This window comes from Lynx canadensis, chromosome C1 (genome assembly GCF_007474595.2).
Source record: "Lynx canadensis isolate LIC74 chromosome C1, mLynCan4.pri.v2, whole genome shotgun sequence".
Classification (NCBI taxonomy): domain Eukaryota; kingdom Metazoa; phylum Chordata; class Mammalia; order Carnivora; family Felidae; genus Lynx; species Lynx canadensis.
In genome coordinates, this window is record NC_044310.1 from 102,999,639 (window position 1) to 103,022,605 (window position 22,967).

Below are 22,967 nucleotides of genomic sequence, written 5' to 3' on the forward strand. Positions count from 1 at the left end.
TCTATACATTTTAGATTTAATAAACCACAACCACATCTTTTATTACTAGGTTCTTTGTATTTTATTAAATTTTTTTTTTCAACGTTTTTATTTATTTTTGGGACAGAGAGAGACAGAGCATGAACGGGGGAGGGACAGAGAGAGAGGGAGACACAGAATCGGAAACAGGCTCCAGGCTCTGAGCCATCAGCCCAGAGCCTGACGCGGGGCTCGAACTCCCGGACCGCGAGATCGTGACCTGGCTGAAGTCGGACGCTTAACCGACTGCACCACCCAGGCGCCCCGGTTCTTTGTATTTTAAAACAAACAACGAAGAAACTGCTTTCATCTGAGACCAGGTCACTGGGTTGTTACCTTCGTTTTTGGCAACCAAAGAGATAACTAGTAGAGTCTGAATGAGGAAGAGAGAAATCAGACATTAGAACCAGAATGTAACCTTCTGGTTTCCTGGAGCTGAGCAAGAATCCCAACAGAGCCCTGTCAAACAGCCAGTGTTGGGAACAGTTTACATTCCTACCAGTATTTGGCCTAATATTTACTAGGCCATCTAGAGATAACTGACCCAGTCTAAAAGGATAAGATACGAACTAGAAGTCAAGATGTGAATTTACGTTGATTTGGAATCTAAGAGTTAGTGCTTAAGGAGGTGCAAAGTTGGAAGTAGGTATTTAAAGCCAGGGAAGTGATCTGAACTGTTTGGATGGTTCTTGTGACCCTAGGGAATGGGTAGGCTCAGTAGGTACCTTTGAGATAAGGGAAGAGAGGCAGGATAATGCAGTTGTCAGAGGAGTATTGTGACCCTAGGGAATGGGTAGGCTCAATAGGTACCTTTGAGATAAGGGAAGAGAGGCAGAATAATGCAGTTGTCAGGGGAGTATTGAAGAAGATTAGAATTGAGAAATGGCCTTCAGGTCTAGCCATCAGTTGTTACTGGTCTTCGTGAAGGTGAGTCCCATGGAGCACTGTGGTAGGAAACCAGATTGCCAGAGGAGAGAAGTCAGTTGATGGTGGAGGGAAGGTACCCAGCATAGCCTTCTTCCAAGTTTGTCAGTGGGAGAGAAGCTCACTGGGCCTCTGACTTCTCGCGTGGCTGCTGGAAGTGCCTGTGGCCTGTGAGAAAGACTCCTGAGAAGTGCCATAGATAATGCAGGATATTACTGTTCTTGAGAAAAAAAGAGGCTAATTTTTTTTTTTTGGTTCGAGAGTTGTCAGAGTCATCGTCACTGATCAGTATTTATCACCTCTCTGCTTGGCCATCATCCAACCACTAAACGGCTCTGTTGGTATCATCGTCGTGGGGAGAGTAGAACAGCCGGCCAGCAGGGAAGGAGCCTGCCCTGTGTCAGCAAGCCATTTAGCAAAACACTGACGTCCCAATGCCTGTTTTCATGAGAACCAACTGGACTTTTTCATTTTCTCCATCAAGTTGAGTGAGATACTCAAATTTGGTTTGGATAAACTGCTGTCATCTGAGGGGAGCACTGTGGATGAGATAGACCTGGAGACGATCCTGGGAGAAACAAAAAACGGCCAGTGGATCTCTGACACCTTGCCTACAGCAGAAGAAGGAATCTGGGAGCAGGAGGAAGGCAGTAAGTGGGGGGTGAAAGTAGAGCAAATGGCACAGCTGCCTGATTTAGATGTGAGTAAGAGAGGTCCCGATAGGAAGTCCTGGAGAGTGCTCCCTGGGGCATCTTTTCCTACCCAGCCCTATTCTCATTGTGGGCACACTGTTGAAGTCTTCCTTGGTCTAAGAACTCTTCCTAGACTGACTAGCAATTGCCTGTTCCCTTGTAGCTGAACTTTGAGCCCACTCAATGATATTAATGCTCGTGGTAGTATCTCAAGGATTTTAATTTGTACTTTTTCCTGCCTTCGTTGCAAGCATCTTCTCTTTTATTAGTAAATCCCACTGTCCTTATTATGGTTGCCCTCTCATAGTGAGTCCTCTTCTGAATAGTAGAATGATTTGGTTTTTACATGCTCGTTAATACTGGTTGAGCATTTATTCTGTGCTCAATCAGAAGAGTGTACCGTGTCCTGTGCTTAATACCTGTTTTTTCGTTTAATCTTCACCATACTTTAAGGTGTAGGTACTGCTATTTTTTTACTGAAACAGTACATGTAAATCATGAGATAATTTTTGTCTTTCCTGAATTTGGTCAACATTTGTCTTTTTTGTCCATTTCGGTTCTGAGTATTTGAAATTCTGACTTGAAGCGTTTTTTCACATAGGAGCTTTGTAAAGATATTCCCCGCTGTCTTACAGTCATTTTATTGTCTTGTACCAGTGGCAGCAAGAATTCAGTGTGGACGGGGGTGAGGTTTGAGGGTCTTACTCTAGACTTAATTCAAGAATACCTTAATTCAAGAGAGCTGTAGTTTCTTTACTAGATGATGCCTCCCTTTTTGGTAGGGAGCGAGATTGGCAGGGACTTTGGTAGGGACTTCTGGTTTTGTGATTCTCTTGTTTCTGTAGGATCCCCACTTTTCATCACTTGCTTCCTTTCTTTGCCATAGAACTGCCAGGGGACGTCTCTCTCTCTCCCCTAGAAGCAGTGCCTTCCCAGATTGCTGACTGCATGCACTTTCTAGTCCCTTCCTTTCAGTTTCTTGGTAGCCAGTGCTCTGACCTGAGTCTGAGATGTGTTCTTACTGTTTTTCTATTTAGGTTGTGGCACTGTGTTCAGGGGGCTGTGTCTGACACTGCCTGTCTTCTGCGTCACTCTCAAGTCTGGTGTGGGCTCGGGAACTGGCTCCATTGGCATTTGAATGTTCATTTCTCTACTTATCTGCAGATTGAAGTTTGTAATATTCTCAGACTCCCTAGTTTTATAGAAGCCATGGATTAGTGGTGGTTTTACAGGGTATACGGAGAGATTGGGATTTAGGCAACTAGCTTCATTCTACGGGATACAGCTCTTTGACTTTTCTCATTTTGTCTTTTAAATTTCTTAATATTAGTATCCCATTTTTATTCTTCAGATACTCTTTCTTGTTCTCTGTTTTACCTGTATCTTGTTCTCATTTCACAGATGTAATGTCCTCTCTTGAGATGTTTATCATAGCTTTTGAGAAGTATTCTTTTTCTTTCTTTCCTCTCATTGCTGCCATTGCTGTTTTCAAAATTTGTTTTGGAACATCTTGTTTTTGTCTTGAGTTTTCCTGAAATAGCTGGTGTCCTCTGGCTGTCTGAAAAACATGTGCCGGTGAAGGGCCGAAGCTGACAGGCAGCCCCAAGCCGAGCAGGTGTATCTTGATCCTTATTCCAGCATTACTGGTTGGTGACCTGGCTTCTGTATTTGAAGTCTTTTCATTGGGCAACTTAGTTTCTCCAGATGAATCCTTTAGTATCTTTCTTGGGTTGGAATAAACCTGTTTGCTCAAATTGAAGAGACCACGGGAGTCAAAGGTTAACGGTGCTCCTGTTACTTGGTACACAGAACTTTCTCAGATCCCGTACTGTCCAGCACTCTGTCCTTATACATCCTAACCTTCGGAGGACTGACAGGGTCTCTAGTCTCATAATCACCCCTTGACTAGGCACCTGTGTTTGGCTTTCACGGTTTTTCTTAATCCGATCTGATTGCTTCAGCCACTTTCCGTTTTCCAAGAATTACTGAACTTTTCATTCACTGTTGTCTCCTGGCTTTTCAAAATCCCTTCACTGCTATTTAGTGGTTTTAGGTGGGAGGCAAAATGGATGCATGTGACCTGATTTTGAAGTTCTGTTTGGATTACATTAGTGAAGCTTGCACCCATTTCTGCACTCATTCTAGATTAATTTGAGATTACTTTCCTCATGTTACTAGGACAAAATAAAATTTTGTTGTTTTCCAGGAAGACTTCTATTCTTTAGTCAGTCCAGCTGCCAGAAAAGATTTTCCACTTGTATTAAAATTTGGAATCTTCTCTTTGATCAGTGAGTACAGTTTCTGTGGTAGATGGTGCCACTGACAGGACACAGATGAGGGCCTAGGCCTGTGGTCTCCAACCCCCTCTTGGCTGAAGAGTGAAGACAGGGAGCACGATTAAAAATAATGTAAATGAATATGAAAGACCAGTAGTTAAAGCAGCTCCATCAAAAATAAATAAAAAATAGGGTTGCTTTATCTGGAATGCTAGGGTTTTTTTAAAAAACATATTTATAGGTTGAGAATTGCATGCAATATGAAGCTACATATGTTGATCATATTTGACACTTCTCAGCTCTTTATTTTTTTCCCACTTGTTGATAGAGCACCTCATTGAAAGCACCCTGCTGATTTAATTAGCAAATGCCAATTAGAATTACAGCTGGTTGGATTTGGGTACAAGTGTGAAGCAGTTGATCTCTTGAGAATGAAAATGTTTTGCTTTCATACTCTCTAGAGAAAACATACTTCTAGCTGATTTCATAATGCTGTGAAAATACATTCTTTGGTAATATGTGCTATTAAATACGTTTCACTTTAGAATCATTATCTCATCTCTCTGTGGTTTGCTGGTCTTGGCTGGTCATGACCTCTCTTTATCACTGATTCATGATCTTGGCATATCACCCAACCTCTTTCAGCCTTTGTGTCCTCATCTGTAAAATGGTGCTGTTAGTGTCTGCTTTACTCTTTTAAATAGTTGAAGAATCAAATGTGATGATAGATGTGAAAGTGCTCTGACAGTACAAAATGCTATTCAAGATTACACTGTTGTCATTATTGTTATTACTGTAACCTGCATTTGCTGACTTGTTCACTCCATCCTTCCGCAGACACAGTAATGCACAGAAAAGAGCATGTTGGCTCTTGAGTCAAAATCCTGCCTTCATTTATTAACAGTGAGAACTGGAGTCCCATGATCCCTGTCTGAGCCTCATTTTTCCCTTTCTTCAGCAGGGTTAGTTATACCAAGATCGTGGGGAGGCTTCATAAAGATACTTTATGCGATATGAAAAGAATATTGTAAATCTAAGGGATTATTTTTGTGATTCTCCATTTTCTCATAATTTGCCACTTTTCTCCTCCTTTTCTGTAATGTAAAAGGAACAAGTTGAGTATTAAATAGGTGTCCAATAAAAAAAAGCATGTTTTCAGTTACCTTTTATTAAGTGATCTTAGTGAGATCTATGCTGAAGAATAGTGTGGAATGAGTGACAGGGGATCCAAGACTCAACAGGGTAGAGGTATCCAGCAGAGACTTGCAGACCAGCCAGAGATGGACCAGAAGGGCAACAGCCATATCCTCTCCTTTAAAGAGTAAATGTATGAGATCCCCACCCGTCAGTGTCCGTGGGATCCAAAATCACAAGCTAGTCTTAGCCCATTTAGAACACAGGTTGTTCTCTTGTTTGCCTTACTTATTGCTTTGAATGGAATTAATCCATTTTTCTTTAGTCTCTAACATTTCTGTTTTGTGTTTTATGTTCTTAGAAAACCATATGTACTTATTTGAAGGTAAAGATTATTCCAAGGAACCTAGTAAAGAAGACAGAAAATCTTTTGAGCAACTGGTGAACCTTCAGAAAACCCTTTTGGAGAAAACTACTCAAGAGGGCCGATTACTCCGAAATAAAGGCAGTGTAAGAACTGTTAATTTATGTAAAAGAATAAATTCTTCCAATTTCTAAGAGAACCAAAAATGATGCTGGGAGTGCTTTATTGAGAAATAAGTATATAAATATTTGTTGAAATGTAAGTATAATTAGGGGCCCCTAAGTGTCTGATTTCAGCTCAGGTCATGATCTCGTGGTTCATGAGGTCGAGCCCCACATCGGGTTCTCTGCTGGCAGCACAGAGGCTGTTTTAGATCCTGTATCCCTCGCTCTTGCTGCTCCTTTCCCCCCTCAAAAATAAACATTAAAAAAAAAAGTTGGCATAAATAACATCAACAGGAACAGTGTGTTTTACCATTTAATGCAGGCAAAAGCAGCCCTGTGCATCTAAGCCACCCCAGAAGGGATACACTGTATCACACCAAAATACCGCACTCTACTCCTGATAATTTGACTCTGTCACTAAGAGAGGGTGGCAGTCAAGAATGATACATGTTATGTCCATGGTATTTGACACTTTGTACGTGCTCATTAAATGCTACCCACCATTAAGATAATCATAATGTTGGGGCGCCTGGGTGGCGCAGTCGGTTAAGCGTCCGACTTCAGCCAGGTCACGATCTCGCGGTCCGTGAGTTCGAGCCCCGCGTCAGACTCTGGGCTGATGGCTCAGAGCCTGTTTCCGATTCTGTGTCTCCCTCTCTCTCTGCCCCTCCCCCGTTCATGCTCTGTCTCTCTCTGTCCCAAAAATAAATAAACGTTGAAAAAAAAATTAAAAAAAAAAAGATAATCATAATGTTGAAAGACTCTGTTTAAGAAAGAATTCTATAATACATTGTAGGAGGATTTCCTTTAACAGTGGTTAAACCTAAAATGGCCTCCTGCAGGATATGCTTTGTATAAAAAAAAAAGTAACTTTTCTGAAGCACCTTATTCCTGTTGAAATTAATCAAAATGATGTACTGTTGAACTAGCCATGCCAGTGCTTTGGTTGAGTTTAGATCACAATATCCTGGTCACCAGGCCAAGTGAGATATGTAATATGAACAGTAAATTGAAGTGTCTTGCCACGACCTCCCACCACACAAGGGGCACAGGGACGCAGCTTTATGAAATATTAGTAAGCGTGTTGCTTTCACACAGAATGAGTGTTAGGGATGAATGAAACTCAAGAAGGAATAGGCAGCCCCCAACCTTCCTGGTTATGGATCTTGTTCGTCCTACAGGTTCTCCTCCCAGGCCTTACAGAGGGGTCTGCCAAAAGGAAGCGGATTCTGAGCCCAGAGGAAGTGGAGGACAGAAGGAAGAAGAGACAAGAGGCAGCAGCCAAGAGAAAGAGGCTAGTGGAAGAGAAGAAGAGGAAAAAGGAAGAAGCAGAACATGAAAAAAAGTACATGTATATTATTTGACTGTATTCTAATAAAGCTGAGGGTCACATTTGATAAAGGAATCACTGTTGTATAGAGTCCACAGTTGAATACTTTAAGCTTGCAGAAAACTTCTATAGAACTGGTAGTTTCTATGGGTAATAGAATATTTTTTTTAAACATCAAATGTTAACCCTAACAGTTAGTGTGCTTTTGTGAAAAGTCCTGAGTGCCGAAGGCAGAGAAGATTCATTTAGTTGAAGCAAGAAAAGATTTTATTGTAGCTGCCTGACAAAGAGTAGTTCCCTTGAACGGTACCTTATTCTTAAAAACAGGGACATGCGGTGGCTGCTCGTTACTGAAGCATAGTCAGGAGGCAGCTAGGTAATCAGTAAGACTTCTTGTTGACTTACAAATAGGCAGAAAACTGCCATCACGGTGAGTGTCTAATTGCATTTCCACTGGGCACTTACTGTTTGTGAATAGCAGGATGAATTGCGCTCTAAGGGAAATTGTGAGAGGCCAGGTTAATTTCCTTTTCTCTCTGGCCTGTTGAAGGATGGCCTGGTGGGAGTCCAGCAATTACCAGTCCTTCTGCCTGCCTTCTGAGGACAGTGAACCGGAGGACCTAGAGGGCAGGGAAGATGAGGAGAGCTCTGCCCAGCTGGATTATGAAGATCCAGAGTCAACGGCCATCAAGTACGTTAGCGGTGATGTCACCCACCCGCAGGCTGGGGCGGAGGACGCGGTCATCGTTCACTGCGTCGGTAGGTAAATGTAGTACGGGCCCAGGATGGGTGCTTTAATCTTTGTGGTGCTAAGAACTGGGGAGGAGGAGGCAGAAGCCTGACCTAGGAGTGATTGATGGGCATGGTGCAGTCGTGTGGTTAAGAAAGGTCAGATTTTCAAATCCAGAGACTTAAATTTGACTCTTGGTGGTGCTCTTATTTACCTGGTTGCATAGCCTAATCTCCCTGGGCCTCAGGTTCCTTATCTGTGTAATTGGATAGTATCTTTCCTGTTCTTTGCACAAGGTTTTTAAGAGGGTAGAAGGAGGCAACATATACAGGACAACTCTAAGTGTGTCCCCTGCCCCCACCCCCGTGACCTTGGCACATTTTACTCCTCTGCCTGGAAGGAACCCTCTTTCCACAGGTAGCCACAGCAAGCATTGGTCAAACGTCTGCATCTCAGAGGTCTCCTGAATGCCTCATATAAAACAGATCCCACTTCCAGGTCTCTATTGTTCTCTACTCCTTTTTCCTACCTTATTTTACTTTATTACATGTGTCACCACTACATATTACGTATTCGTTTATATGATTATCTCATTGCACTAGAAAATAAAATTCATGGGAGCAGTGATTTTTTTTTTTTTTTTTTTTTGGTCTTGTCCACTGCTATAACCCTAGTGCCTGGAACAGTGTCTAACATGTAATACATGCTAACAATGATTGAATGACTGTAAATGGAAAATAGTAACCAGCTATGGTAGCAGTAACTCAAAGAAGTCATTTAACCTTTCTCCTTCCTTACCTGTAAAATGGGAGTTGTATGCTGTTGTGTCCCCAGTGCTTCAGCTGTTTGTTATGTTACGTCTCCTCTCCATCTTTCCTATTAGGATGGCCAGGGATCTTCCATAAAACCTAATATATTTGAGAAGTCCCACCTCTGATATTCCTGGGAGACTAGGTAGTTGTCTCTTCCCTTTGAAAAATCATTCTTTTACAAATCTAGTGGGTGTACCTTTGTTTTTAAATTGTGGATTGGACTCTGCCTTCTATAAATGAAAATTTTTTCTTCTGATAGATGACTCTGGCCGCTGGGGCAGAGGTGGTTTATTCACGGCTTTGGAAACACGATCCGCCGAACCAAGAAAAATATACGAGCTGGCTGGGAAAATGAAAGGTAAGAAGCAAAACAGAGAGAAGGGGAAGGGATGGAATGCGAGTGGAGAGGACACTTAGGACAGGTATCACATGGGTTATGAAGCACTGGTTAAGGAGTTGGAAGAGCTGGTTGGAGTCTCATTAGCTAGTTTTTTTTATCATGCAAGCAGTTATGGGACTTTGAGGCGGTCCCTACTCTCCCTGTGCCTGTTTTCTCATTTGTAATTTTGAATAATACTTATTCCACCAGCCTCATGGAAATGCAATGAGAATAGTGGGTGTGGAAGTATTCTGATACATCAGTCCCTGTGTGCATGTTATAGTATTGGCACAAAGAACATTTCATTGCTTACCTCCACTGTGGCCAACTCACCCCATGTTCATAAGGGAACATGCCCCAAAATGTCAGAGATCTGTGGGAGAGAAATCAGACACACCATTAAAATGCTAACAGGAGCTCGGGTTGGCTGTTGAGGAGGAGGCTGTATTAGGAAGTTAGCATAGGCTGAGATCCAACATTCCCTAGAGACAGAAGGAAAGCTGCTTGTGGCCAGAGGAACTTGGGAGTGTCAGTATTCTCCCTTGGCATGGAGAAGGAGAAAGGGCATCTTCTTTTATGTACAGAAATCACAAAGTAATATGAGGAGTAAATTTATTATTGTAATTATTTCCTGGGGACTTGAGTGGCCAAGCGACCTTACCTTACCTTACCTTCAGATTCCTCAGAGATTGGCTTTTCCTAATTCTTCTGTCTGGTTCTCTAGGATGGAAAGGGATATAAGGACTTAGAGGGAACACTCTTTCTACTCAAACAGATCACTGGCAGAGGGTTTAATAGGTTAAAATAACTGAGCTCTAGATAGTGATTGGGCAGTTGGAAAAGCAGAGAATTCAGGAGAGGGCAGAGATAGAAATGAAGATTGAGGACTGCCTGTTTGGATTCTTGTTTGAAACTGTGAGGAAGGCAGGACAGGAAGATGAGAGGACAGGGAACAGAACGTGGAAAACACCTCCACTTAGGAACTGTAGCAACAAGGGGAGACAGAAGGAAGTGTCAACTAAGAGAACCTTGAGAACGGAATATTTTGAAGTATAAGGGAGGAGAGGGTGTCAAGAAGTGGTCTGCATGGTCAGGCGCTGAAGTGAGGGTGAAAACTGGGGAAAGGCCATCTGATTTGCCCCAAGCGTAGTCGCAGACCTTGGCCTACTTTGAGGAGAGTCTGAAGGCTGAACCTTGGTTACACAGAGTTAAAGTGTAAGTGGTCAGTAAGGAAACAGGGTTGAGAGTGTGCATTCTTTTCTGAAGACGGACTAAAACAGGGTAGAGCAGGGTAAAGGAAAGTGTGAGCTAGAATTATCGGGCAGGGCTGTGTAGAGGTAGTGAAAGTTCTCTTGGGCCTGGAAAAATGGGTTGAATTTTAGTGGGTGGAGGGAAATGGAAAAGGATCCCTGTGTCTCATGCTGTGTGGTATTTCCACAATTCCTGTCATTCCCAGTACGGGGTGTTGAATGACCCAGACAGTTACACAGTGAATGTTTTTAGGGCATGGTGTGTAGGCCAGGCAGGCAAGAGTAGCAGGTTGAGGCTGAGGAATAGAGGAGAATTTGATTTTAAAGAGAGCGATCTGGACCACAGCAGGGAGACTGCACGTGGCTTGTCCAGGAAGATGCCATTCTAAGCCAGACCTTATCCAGTGGGTAATGGTTAGTCATTTGGGAGTTTTGTAGAGAAGAATGGCATAACACAGCCAGTATTTTAGAACAACTTAAAAGATTCGGGTGTGCGTGAAGTGTATAAAGCCATAGAATTATTTTAGCGCATTTTTTTAGAGCATTAGTTTGCTTTGATTTGGATGAGGTAGGAAAATGTACAGATAGATATAGTAGAGTGCAGTGTTGGAATGGTTTAAAACAAACATAAGCCTTCTGAAGGAATTTCAAGTTCATAATACTCTCCCCTTTCCATCCCCAGATGCCTCTGGGTTTGTATTCAGTTTCTGATGCCTGCAGGAGTACTTTGTAGGTAATACGTAAGGGACATTGACTTGGGAGATCATTTAGAAGTGAAGGGGATGACGTCAGCAACATTCCTCCTTTTTATCACCCCCCCCCCCCGCCTTTTAATCAGTGAATTAGACATCCATACACAAACAAAAGCATGTGTTGGGTCTTTTGGGACCTAGCACCTTCCTTCAAAGGACCCGAGCGGAATCTTGCCCACCACCACCACCAGTAAGAGACAGACAAACCTCCATACAGGCTGTGGAGCCAGCACAACTGCCTAGATGCCTTTTGCCACTGTCAGGCAAAAATCAGATGAGTGCTGACCCGGGCAGGTACTCACGCATGAGACAGAACTTGCAGGAATCCAGCCTTCCTGCAGGAAGACTCCAGCACACCATTGGAGAAGGGAAAAAAAGAGAAAAAAACATGCGTTGATCACAGTGGAGGTGGTAAGAGAAATACTTCTGCTGCTGCTTCTCCCTCAAGGAAACCCTGAGTGGGCTGATTTATCTGGTGAAGGTGACCTGTCCTGTGGGGGGAAAGGAGAGCGGGGAGAATGCTCCTGGCTGTCCCAGCCAAATGGAACATCGCTGGAGAAACCCATTTCTCTCCACCAGCACCCAGAGTACTAAGGTGGGAGCTCTGTGACTGGGAGGAAGCAGATCAGAACTTCAGACGGTGTCAGAGGGATTGGCTCAGGAGGAAGTTCACCCACAAATCTTGGAGTACCACACCCAAGGTTCTCCCTGCTGGGTCTGCAGCTTCCCCAAGACACTGAGTGCTAAACTCCACTTCCTCTCATTCTGCTGCTAGCTTTTTGTTCAAGCTCCCGAGTGTGTCTGTTAGAGTGAGCTCTGGTAGATCGGGAGCGCACTCAGAGCAGGCTCTGGTCGTTGGGCAAGGAAAAACCATAAACTCCAGCTATTGCTTTTCTAGAATCCTGTTTCCAATAGCCAGCCTGGTGAACTGTAACAACCAAAGGTAACACAAGGGCTTAAAAATTTGGCCCCAAGAGAGAGCAAGAAGAGTGGCAGGTATACCTCACAAACACAAGGAATATCTCAGATAGTAACAATACCACAGAACATAAAACCATCTGCTGAAAGCAGCGAGCACAGAATTAAGGATGTATCTGCTACTTCAAATGCAAAAGCAGCAATGCATAACTCTGGGGAATGTAAAAAGTCTGGGAAATACGGCATCACAGCAAGAAAATGACAGTTCTCCAGCAAGTGAGCTCAAAGGCACAGAATATTGCAATCTAACTGACAGAGAGTTTAGAATAGCAGTTATGAATAAACTCAGTTACAAGAAAACTCAAAGGCAATTCATTAAAGTCAGGAGCAAAACATACGAACAAAATGAATTCTGTTACAAAGAGATTGAGAATGTAAAAGAGAACCAGACAAATTCTGGAGCTGAAGAATTTGATGAATGAGGTATAGAATAACAATAGAGAGCAGCTGTGGAGGGCTGACCAGATGGAAGAAAGAATAAGTGACTTAGAGGATAGCAATTTAGAAATAACACAGAAGAGGTTAAAAAAAAAAAAAAAGTGAAAAAAGTACATGAGCTATGGGATTGGATCAAAAAGACAACTATCAGAGGAAGGCAAATATCAGGATAAGTGGGCTTCCAGAAAGAGAAGACAGGGAGAAGGGGGCAGAGAGTTTGTTTGTTTGTTTGTTTGTTTATTTATTTATTTTTTCAATATATGAAGTTTATTGTCAAATTGGTTTCCATAGAGAGTTTATTTTTTAAAAATGATACCTCAGGCACCTGGGTGGCTCCACTGGTTGAGTGTCCGACTCTTGATTTTGGCTCAGGTCATGATCCTGGGGTTGTGGGATTGAGCCCTGCATCGGGCTCTGTGCTGGGCATGGAGCCTGCTTAAGATTTTCTCGCTCCTTCTGCCCCTCTCCCCCGCTTGCTCTCTCTCTCAAATAAAATCAGTCAATCAAACCTGAGAACTTTCCAAACCTGGGGAAAGACTTGGACATAGAAGTCCACTAAGCTAATAGATCACCCCATTATCTCAATGCAGAAAGACCTTCCCCAAGACACATTATAATGAAACTGAAAAATCAGTGATAAAGGATCTAAAAGAAGCCGGGGGAGAAAGAAGGTATATAGCCTACAAAGGACCCTCATTAGGCTGTCAGCAGATTTCTCAGCAGAAACTACAGGCCAGGAGAGAGTGGACTGACATGTTCAGTGTGGAAAGATAAAGACTGCCAACCAAGGAAATTGTATTTGGCCACATTATCTTGCAGATAAGATAGCCCAGACAAAAGCTAAGGGGAGTTTACCACCACCAGCCTTGCCTTGGAAGATGCTGAAAGGAGTTCTTCAAGCAGAAATGAAAAGATAGTGATCTGTAACATGAAAACATATGGAAGTACACAATATACTAGAAGAGGTGAAAAATAGAGTTAGATCACTAATCTGTATTAGGATGGTGCTTTAACCACTCAATTCTAGTATAAAGGTTAAAGGAAAAGAGTAGTAAAAATAAGTATAGCTGCTATAAATTGTTAACAGATATACCATATAAAAAGAGGTAAATTGTGACATCAGTAATAGAACAAGAAGGAGTAGAAGGGAGAGCCTCAATAGGTGATTGAGCACAAGTTACTGTCAGCTTAAGATGGATTGTTTTATCTGTAAGATGTTTTATGGTAACAACATTGCAAAAGCATAGAACGGATCCACAAGAGACAAAGAAAGGGGAAATAGCATACCACCACAGAAAATAACCAGTTTACAAAGGTAGGCAGAAACAGGGGAAAAGAAACAATGGAAATACCTAGCAACTAGAAAGCAGTTAGTAACATGGCATTAGTAAGTACTTAACATAAGTTAGTTACTCTAAATGTAAGTGGATTGAATTCACCAAGCAAAAGGCACAGAGTGGCTGGATGGAAGAAACAAATAAAAAACAGGGTACAGGTGTTTTCTGCCTACAAAAGACCAACCTGAACCTTAAAAACACACATAGACTCAAAGTGAAGGGATGGAAAAAGATACTCCATGCAAGTGGGAACCAAAGACAATGTGGGTAGTTGTTACTTACATCAGACGAAGTAGACTTTAAACCAAAATGGTAATAAGAGATAAGCAAGGACATTGTATAATGATAAAGGGCTCAATCCATCAAGAAGATATAACAGTATATGCACCCAACATCAGAGCACCTAAATATATTAAGCAAATATTAATAGATATGAAAGAAGAAATCGACAACAATGCAATAATAGTAGAGGATTTTAATATATCACTTTCAGCAATGCACAGGTTATCCAGACAGAAAAGCAACAAGGAAATGATAGACTTGGACCAAATATTACATCAAATTGGCCTAATAGACATCTATAGAAAATTTCATCGAACAGCAGCACAATACACATTTTTCTCAAGTACACATGGAACATTTTTAAAAATAGATCATATGATAGAACACAAAACGAGTCATAGCAAAAGAAGACTGAATTTATACCAAGTGTCTTTCCAACCACAATGGTATGAAACTAGAAATCTTTCATTGAGGCAAGCTAGAAAATCTCCAGAGATGTGGAAACTGAATAGCACATAGCATACTCTTGAACAACCAATGGGTCAAAGAAGAAATCAAAAGGCAAACCAAAGAATATCTCAAAATAAATGGAAACAACATACCAAAAATGGATGCTGCAAAAGCAGTTCTGAGAGAAGTCTGTGGCAATAAATGTATATATTAAAAAATGAGATTTCAAATACCTCAAGAGACTAGAAAAAGAGCAAATTAAGCCTAAAGTTAGCAGAAAGAAGGAATAATATCAGATCTGAAATAAAATTAGAGACTAGAAAATCTATAGAAAAGATTAGTAACCCTTAAGAGCTGATTTTTTGAAAAATAAAATTGATAAACCTTTAGCAAGACTAAGAGAGAAGACTGAAAGTCAGAAATGAGGAGAAAATAACAACTGACACTGCAAAAAAACATTAAGATCATAAGTGACTACTATGAATGATTTTACACCAACAAATTAGATAATCCAGAAGAAGTGGATAAATTCATAGTCCCTACAACCTACTAAAACTGAACCAGGAAGAGATATAAAGACTGAACAGACTAATAATGAGTGAGGAGATTGACTCAGGTTTTAAAAACCTCCCAGGATCAGATGACTTCATGGACAAATTCTGTCAAATATTTTAAGGAGAATTAATGCCAATCCTTCTCAAACTCTTCCAGAAAAATTGAAGAGGAGGGAACACTTCAAACCCCTTCTGTGGGCCCAGTATTACCTTGACACCAAAGCCAGATAAGGACACTAAAAGAAAACTGTAGGCCAATATCCCTTATGAATATTGATGCAAAAATTCTCAAAAAAATATTAGCAAACCAAACTTAAGAACTCATTAAAAGGATTACACACCATGACCAAGTGGGATTTCTTCCTGGGATGCAGGGACGGCTCATCATAGGCAAATCAACAAATATGACACACCACATTAACAGAATGAAAGACAAAAATTGAACCTCTCAATAGATGAAGTAAAAGCATTTGGCAAAATACAACATCCTTTCATGATAAAAACCCTCAATAGAATAAGTACAGGACATAATAAAAGCCATATAATGCTACCTACAGTTAACTGTATTCAACTGAGAAAAATTAGAAGCTTTTCTTTTAAAATCAGGAGCAAGACAGGTGTGCGTGTTTCTCCTCCCTCTGATCCAGCATAATACTGGCAGTTCTAGCTAGAGCGAATCAGGCAAGGCAAATTAATAGACATCCAAATCAGAAAGGAAGAAGTAAAATTGTCATTTGCAGATGGTGTGGTCTTATATATTGAAAACCCCAAATTCTCAATATAATAGATTTAATCAGTTGGAAAAAAGAACTGTTCGATGTAATCCATGAATTCAGTAAAGTTGCAGGGTCTAAAAGCACACAGAAATCAGTTACTTCTTTATGTATTAGCAATGAAACATGAAAAAGAAATTAAAAAATTGTCCCATTCACCGTAACATCAAACACAGTAAAAGACCTAGGAATAAATTTAACCAAGGAAGTAAAAGATCTAGCCAATGAAAAATACAAGACTTTGTTTAAAGAAATTGAAGAAGACACAAACAATTGGAAAGATATTCCACATTCACTGATCAGAAGAGTTAATATCATTAAAATGTCATGCTACCCAAAACCATCTCTAGATTTAATACAGTCCCTACCAAAATTCCAATGGCATTTTCTACAGAAATAGAAATAGAAATAGAAATAAATCCTGAAATTTGAGTGAAACCACAAAAGAGCTTGAATAGCCAAAGCAATCATCAGAAGAACAAAGCAGCAGGCATTATACCTCCTGATTTCAAACTGTACTACAAAGTGATACTAATTAAAACAGTATGGTAGCAACATAAAAATAGATACCTAGACCAATGGAACAGAATACAGAGCCCAGAAATAAACCTCTACATATATGGCCAACTAATATTTAATAAGGGAGTCAAGAATATCCAGTAAGGAAAATGTAGTCTCTTCAGCAAATGATGTTGGGAAAACTAGACAACCAGATGCAGGAAAGTAAAATTGGACCCTACCTTACTCAAAAAAATTATCTTAAAATGGCTCAAAGACAAGCATAAAACCTGATACCATAAAACTCCCGGAAGAAAACCTAGGAAAGAAGCTCCTTGAGATTGGAGAGGACACCAAAAGAACAAACAACAAAGGAAAAATCAACAGGTGAGATTACATCAAACTTAAAAGCTTCTGCACTTTCGAAGAGCCAACAGAATGGAAGGGCAACTTACAGAATGGGAGAGAATATTTGAAAATCATATATTGGATAAGGGGTTACTATTCAACATTTATAAAGAACTCAGACAACTCAACAGAAAAAATAGTCAATCTGATTAAAAAGTGAACAGAGGAACTAAATAGATATTTTTCCAAAGAAGATGTACACATGGCCAACTGGGAATGGAAAAGATGCTCAACATGAGTAATCATCAGGGAAATGCAGATCAAAACTACAATGAGATATCACCTCACACCTGTTAGAATGACTGTCGTCGAGAGACAGATAATGAGTATTGAGGATGTAGACAAAAGGGAACCCTCATGCACAATTGGTGGGAATGCAAACTGGTGCAGCCACTATGGAAAACAGTATAGAGGTTCCTCAAAAAATTACAATTAGAGCTATCATATGATCCAGCAATACCACTTTTGGGTATATAGTCAAAGGAAATGAAAACATATAACCCCATGTTTAATTTCAGCATTATTCAAAATAACCAAGATACAGAAACAGCTTAAGTGTCTATTTCCCTTATAGGTGGAATCTAAAACAAACTTATAAAAAAAAAAAACTAGAGTGAAATGGTGGTTTACCAGGGGTTGGTGGAAACGGGAGAGATAATGTTTAAGGATATATACTTGCATTTAGTAGATAAATAAGTCCTGGAGATCTAATACACAGTACAGGGACTACAGACAGACAGACAGACAGACAACAAAACTCTATTACAAACTTTAAGATTGCTAAGGGAGTAGGTCTTAATTGTTCCCACCACTAGATGGAATGACGATTATGTGATGTGATTGAGGTGTTAGCTAATGCAGCAGTGGCAATCGTATTGCAGTATAAATGTGTAAAATCAGTATGTTGTACACCTTAAGCTTACATGATGTTCTGCCAGTTACATCTCCAAAGAAAAAGTAACAAGTAAGTGTTGGTGAGGATGTGGAGAAGTTAGAACACTTGTGCGCTGTTAGTGGGAATGTAAAATGATGCAGCCATTATGGAAAACAGTATGGTGTTTCTTGAAAAAATTAAGAATAAAATTACCATCGGGCACCTGGGTGGCTCAATCGGTTAAGCATCCAACTTCGGCTCAGGTCATGATCTCATGGGTCGTGAGTTTGAGCCCCGCGTCATGCTCTTTGCTGACAGTTCAAAGCCTAGAGCTTGCTTCAGATTCTGTGTGTCTCTCTCTTTCTCTCTCTGCCCCTTCCTGCTCGCAGTCTCTGTCTCTCTCAAAAATAAATAAACATTAAAAAAATTTTTTTTAAAAGAATAAAATTACCATAAAATCTAGCAACGCCTCTTATAAAGAACTCAGGCAATAACTCAAACAGGTATCTGTATGCCCATGTTTATATCAGCATTATTCACTGTGACCTAGAGGTAGAAGTAACCCAAGTGTCTGATGGATGAATGGATAAACAGTGTGGTATATACATACAGTGGGGTATTATTTAGCCTTGGAAACCAGGAAATTCTGACACATGCTTTACAGCATGGATGAATCCTGGGGACGTTATGCTAAATGAAGTAAGCCAGTCACAAAAGAAGGAGTATAGGGGTACCTGGCTGGCTCAAGTTGGTTGAGTGTTTGACTTTGGCTCATGATCTCCTGGTTCGTGAGTTTGAGCCCCGCATCTGGCTCTGTGCTGACAGCTCAGAGCCTGGAGCCTTCTTTGGATTCTGTGTCTCCCTCTCTCTCTGCCTCTTCCTCACTCGTGCTCTCTCAGTCTCCCAAAAATAAACATTAAAAAAACAAAAACCCAAAAGAATGAGTATTGGGTGGTTCTGCTTAGATGCTGTAACTATAGTAGTCGGATTGACAAAGTAAGAGTGATGATTGTAGGGGAAAGGGAGAAATGAGGTTTCATGAGTATAGTGTCAGTTTTGCAAGGTGAAGAGAGCTGTGGAGATTGACGGCATAGCACTACTGAGCTGCTTGCTTAAAAATGGTTAAGATGGTAAATTTTACATGAGGTATATTTTACCATAATTAAACATTAAAAAAATGAAAGTTTTTGAGCAAAAAGGAAAAAATTCAGGAGTGCATCATGTGAGTACCTGGCTGAGGCGGTCACTGAGTGCCACTCTGAGTCACACTCTCAGGAGTGTGAGAAAAGGTGAGATTGAAGCCTGATTGGCTGTGGGAAAGGAAGGAACCAGGGGCATTCACAAGAGCCTCTCTTCAGAGGTCTCAGTCTGGAGTGAACCTCATATTCTGTCTGTTGCTCTTTTATTTTACCTCAGACTTGAATTTGGGAGGTGTCCTTTTATTTCCTATTGATGATAAAGAGTCAAGAAACAAAGGGCAAGATTTGGTAAGTAAAAAAACCACTTCTTTTATGAGAACTAAATTTTGGCTCACATCACCTCCTCTTGCAACCTCTCCTGTCCGCTGGCCTGTCCGTGTATTAGTTTGTAAGGGCTGCCATGACAAAATCCCACCAATAGGTGGCTTAGAAAACATAAATTAATTTCTTTACAATTCTGGAGGCTACCAGCAGGGCTGATTTCCTCTGAGGCCTTCTCCTTGGCTTAGGGACGGCTGCCTCTCTCTGTGTCCTCACATGGTCTTTCTTCTCTGCACGTGCATCCCTGGTGTCTCAGCATGTGTCCAGATTTCCTGTGAGCACAGCAGTGAGGCTGGATTAGGTACCACCCTAAAGGCCTCACTTTAACTTCCTTGCTTCTTTAGAGGCCCTGTCTCCACATACAATCACATTCTAAAGTACTGAGGGTTGGGGCTTCAACAAAGGAATTCGAGAGGGCACAGTTCAGCCCATAACAAGCAGGTTGGGCCTCTGACTCCACCGCACCCACTCCGTCCCCCCTTGCTTCTGTCCATCACAGCCCCTGGAACACCGTTCTCTAACTTGCTTGTTTCCTGCACTGACCTCAGGTGGGCTCCTTCCAAGGGTGTCGACCCATTTTCTTTTTATCCTCAATACACGCAGTACCAGCTCATAGGAAGTGCTCAGTAAACTCTTACTGAATAAGAAAACCTGACTGAGAACTCTGAGCATTTCATCGTTTATTGTGTGAAAAGTTGTGTAAAACACCGTGTTTAGTAGCCAGCTATGAGCAGAGGAGAGGAGCTGAGGCAGATTTCCTCTGCCTGCATTAAAATTCTCCTTTTGCATCTTAAGTGTCTCTCCTACTTGCCAGTCCTTTAGAATTCCTGTAAGAGATTTCATTTCCTGCACTTAACCTAGCTTTCTCAAGGGCCTGAATTCATATTCAAATTTAGAGCCAAATCTTACTGAGTTAGAAAAGAAATTTAGAAACTGAGCTGAAAGAGAGGTGTATTTGCTTGAGGTTGGTTGCCCCTGTGGCTGACAACAGTCATTCGTTCAGTCATTTCTAAAATGCTAGAGAATGTGAACAACACCGTGGTTGTGCATAAATGCTCAGAATCCAGTGACTCAAGAAAACTGTTTACAACTGGTTATGATGTGACTGTAGTGATGTCAGTCCCAGATATGCTCCCTTGGCCCTGTCTCCAGTCCTGTCCCGTCCTCCCCCCCCCCCCCCCCGGCCTTAGGTTAGGACACGGTGGGAGTTACTTGAACAGAGATGGAAGACACAGGAACCTGTAAAGTCCTTTCTGCTCCTGAGACTCTGAAAAATTCTCTTTGCCGCTGAGAAAACTTAGGAAAGACAGCATGTTTTGGACCCTGGTTTTAACATACCTTTTAAAAGAAGAGGTGCTTGTGTATTAAGTTACCACAAAATAAAACAATTGTGATGGAAGAGTAAGTCATGAATTTGGTAGGACAGAGTTGTTCAGCAGAGCATGCAGAACAGATGGAGACAAAGCCTGTCAGGGGAATGCTTGTGCCCCCTCCACGGCAGGGCACTTAGTTGACAGTGCAGCCGTCTCGTGTCACGTCAACCATGTGATGGCTGTTCCTCCTAGTTGGCCTTGATTGTGGCTCAGCACCGTGATCGCTCCAATGTCCTGTCTGGCATTAAGATGGCAGCCCTGGAAGAGGGCCTGAAGAAGATCTATTTAGCAGCAAAGAAAAAGAAAGGTAAGCTTTTCATCTGTGTTCAGGAGTAGGTGAATTTCTGTTTCCAGGCATGTGATAGGATTTTTAAAAGGAGGTGAGAAATGTCAAGACCTCATTCACTATACATGGTAAAGGTGAAGTCCCCCGTAGGAGACCATGCAAGTAACCACCACATCATCTTGTATTTGAATAGCCTCCCTTCCTTTCCCAGATCACGTTTGTATCCGTTAGCTTTGTGGACCATCTCCCTCCACTGGGTATTTGTATCATGATTTTGCTGATGAGGAAGCTGAGGACCAAAGATGTAGTGATCTGGTCAGATAGGATGTTGTTTATCCTAGCTTTTGGAGAGCTACACACAGTCCATATTAGCAGACCATTCTCTGCCAAAAGTCTGAGTCAAGTTTTGTTTCCAAACCCAGTCTGTCTCAGAGTTTGTTGAAATGATTGACTCTTAAAGAATCTGTTTATCTCCAACATTGGTCATGATTCTATTTCCATCGTACCTACTTATTTCCAGGGCCTGTAGGTCTTTGCGTTCAATAGAATTATTTAATTTTTCCCATCACAGTCCCTCCCCAGAATATCTTTGACATTGTACTTGTAGGCTTTGTGTGGGATACCCCATGATTACACATGTTTTGTCCATTGGAAACCACCAGGTGACTCTGCAAGTAGTTTTCTCTTAATGTGTATTTTATACTGATTCAAATTTTGATGAATGAAGACAGCATAATCTATGTTCTTTCTTTTTAACAGCAGGTGTTCATCTTCCACGCATTGGACATGCCACAAAAGATTTTAACTGGTATGGTACCGAGCGACTTATTCGGAAACACTTGGCCGCAAAAGGCATCCCAACTTACATGTATCCTTTTGCCATCTTAGTAGTGTGTTCCCTCAGCTGAGAGGAAAAAGTCTCGCATTTTCTGTTATCGCTATTTAAGGCCAAGCCTTCTGCTGCTACATTATTACTCTGCGCCTCACCAATGAGACAAGAATAAAGTACTTTGTAACTTGGGTATGGACGCTTGTATTCAAGCGTTTCTGGGTGCTGGCCACTAGATTGAAAGGTTTATGAAGGGGGGAATTTATTGAATAATTGCCATTTGATAACAGTGAATCTTTTCACATCAATTCTCTAGTTCATCAATTCTTTAGGCCTGTAGACCAAGGCCTAATTTTAAGAAGTTAACTCTGATCACTAAAACGAACAATTAACCAAGCAAACAAATGAGTGAACTATTTTAGTTTTGAACCTATTCATTGTATTCTTAGGGCACAGTGTGGAATTCTTTTTGACCATTAGACTAGTATTTTCTTCTCATGATCTCCCTGCTGTATCAGTTAGCATTGTTTGAGTCCAAAAATCACTAGAAGCTGGATTGACCCCCAAGTGCTATCATCATACAGAAACTCCATCTTTTTACTTACTTACTGGAATTAATTCACTTCAGTGAATTTTTCAAGACACTTATTAAATCACTATAAAAACTTAGCAGAAAAGATCTGTTTTATATGCTTGTGTAACTCAAGCAGTATCAAGAGTTTTAATAACCAGATCACAATAGCAGTAGTAAGTACTAACAGTTTTGCAGGAATTTATGATATGGTGAGAGGAAATTAAGGAATGCTACTTCTGGAGTGATTATTTCAATAATTATTAAACTAGAGGGGCGCCTGGGTGGCTCAGTCAGTTGAGTGTCCAACTTCGGCTCAGGTCATGATCTTGCGGTCAGTGAGTTCGAGCCCCGCGTCGGGCTCTGTGCTGACAGCTCGGAGCCTGGAGCCTGCTTTTGGATTCTGTGTCTCCCTCTCTCTCTGACCCTCCCCCGTTTATGCTCTCTCTCTGTCTCAAAAATAAATAAGCCGAAAAAAAAAATGATTAGAGAATTCGTAGTTTTAGTAAAATTGATTTTAAAGTGATAAAATACATCTTCCTTGACTGTCCTTATCAGATATTACTTTCCTAGAAGCAAAGCTGCAGTTTTTCATTCACAGTCCTCTTCTTCCTCAGGACAGCCAGTGCCTTAACAGTTGGCCAGCGCCAGGTCCAGCTATTTAGCAAGCAGTTGAGATCTTTGCCCAGAGCTACTGATTTAGAGCATTTCAAGAAAGGAGTCCAGACCTGGTGGGTCTCTGAGATACTGTGTGTTCTGATACCTTGTTTTGTTCTCCAGGATGTTACTCTGATTTGGTACCTGTAATACAGGGAGGCACAACTTAATCTGGAAAGTTCCCTGGCAGTTTGCCAGGGCTCCAGTGTGCATAGCTGTTTGCATAATAATAAATTTTCTATCTCTAATTATTCATTGCTTTCATTGTTTCATTGCTTTCTTTCTCCTCAGTCTAGTTTTCTTCCCTCCAACAG

At 41.2% G+C, this 22,967-nt stretch overlaps 1 protein-coding gene across 3 annotated transcripts in view; it reads left to right on the forward strand.

The window, feature by feature from the left end:
• The window catches only part of CHD1L (chromodomain helicase DNA binding protein 1 like), a 59,852-nt gene extending 36,946 nt beyond the window's left edge, over positions 1-22,906 (forward strand). For 2 of the 3 annotated variants that reach the window (XM_030325179.2, XM_030325181.1), the window contains exons 15-23: positions 1,427-1,592; positions 5,406-5,554; positions 6,754-6,917; positions 7,453-7,661; positions 8,704-8,802; positions 18,834-18,904; positions 20,503-20,617; positions 21,356-21,464; positions 22,555-22,906. In XM_030325179.2, coding sequence (XP_030181039.1) covers positions 1,427-1,592; positions 5,406-5,554; positions 6,754-6,917; positions 7,453-7,661; positions 8,704-8,802; positions 18,834-18,904; positions 20,503-20,617; positions 21,356-21,464; positions 22,555-22,630 — 1,158 coding nt within the window. In that variant the 3' untranslated portion in view covers positions 22,631-22,906. The remainder of the gene's footprint in view (positions 1-1,426; positions 1,593-5,405; positions 5,555-6,753; positions 6,918-7,452; positions 7,662-8,703; positions 8,803-18,833; positions 18,905-20,502; positions 20,618-21,355; positions 21,465-22,554) is intronic. The other variant, XM_030325180.2, reaches the window with a different exon arrangement.
• The last annotated feature ends 61 nt before the right edge of the window (positions 22,907-22,967 follow it).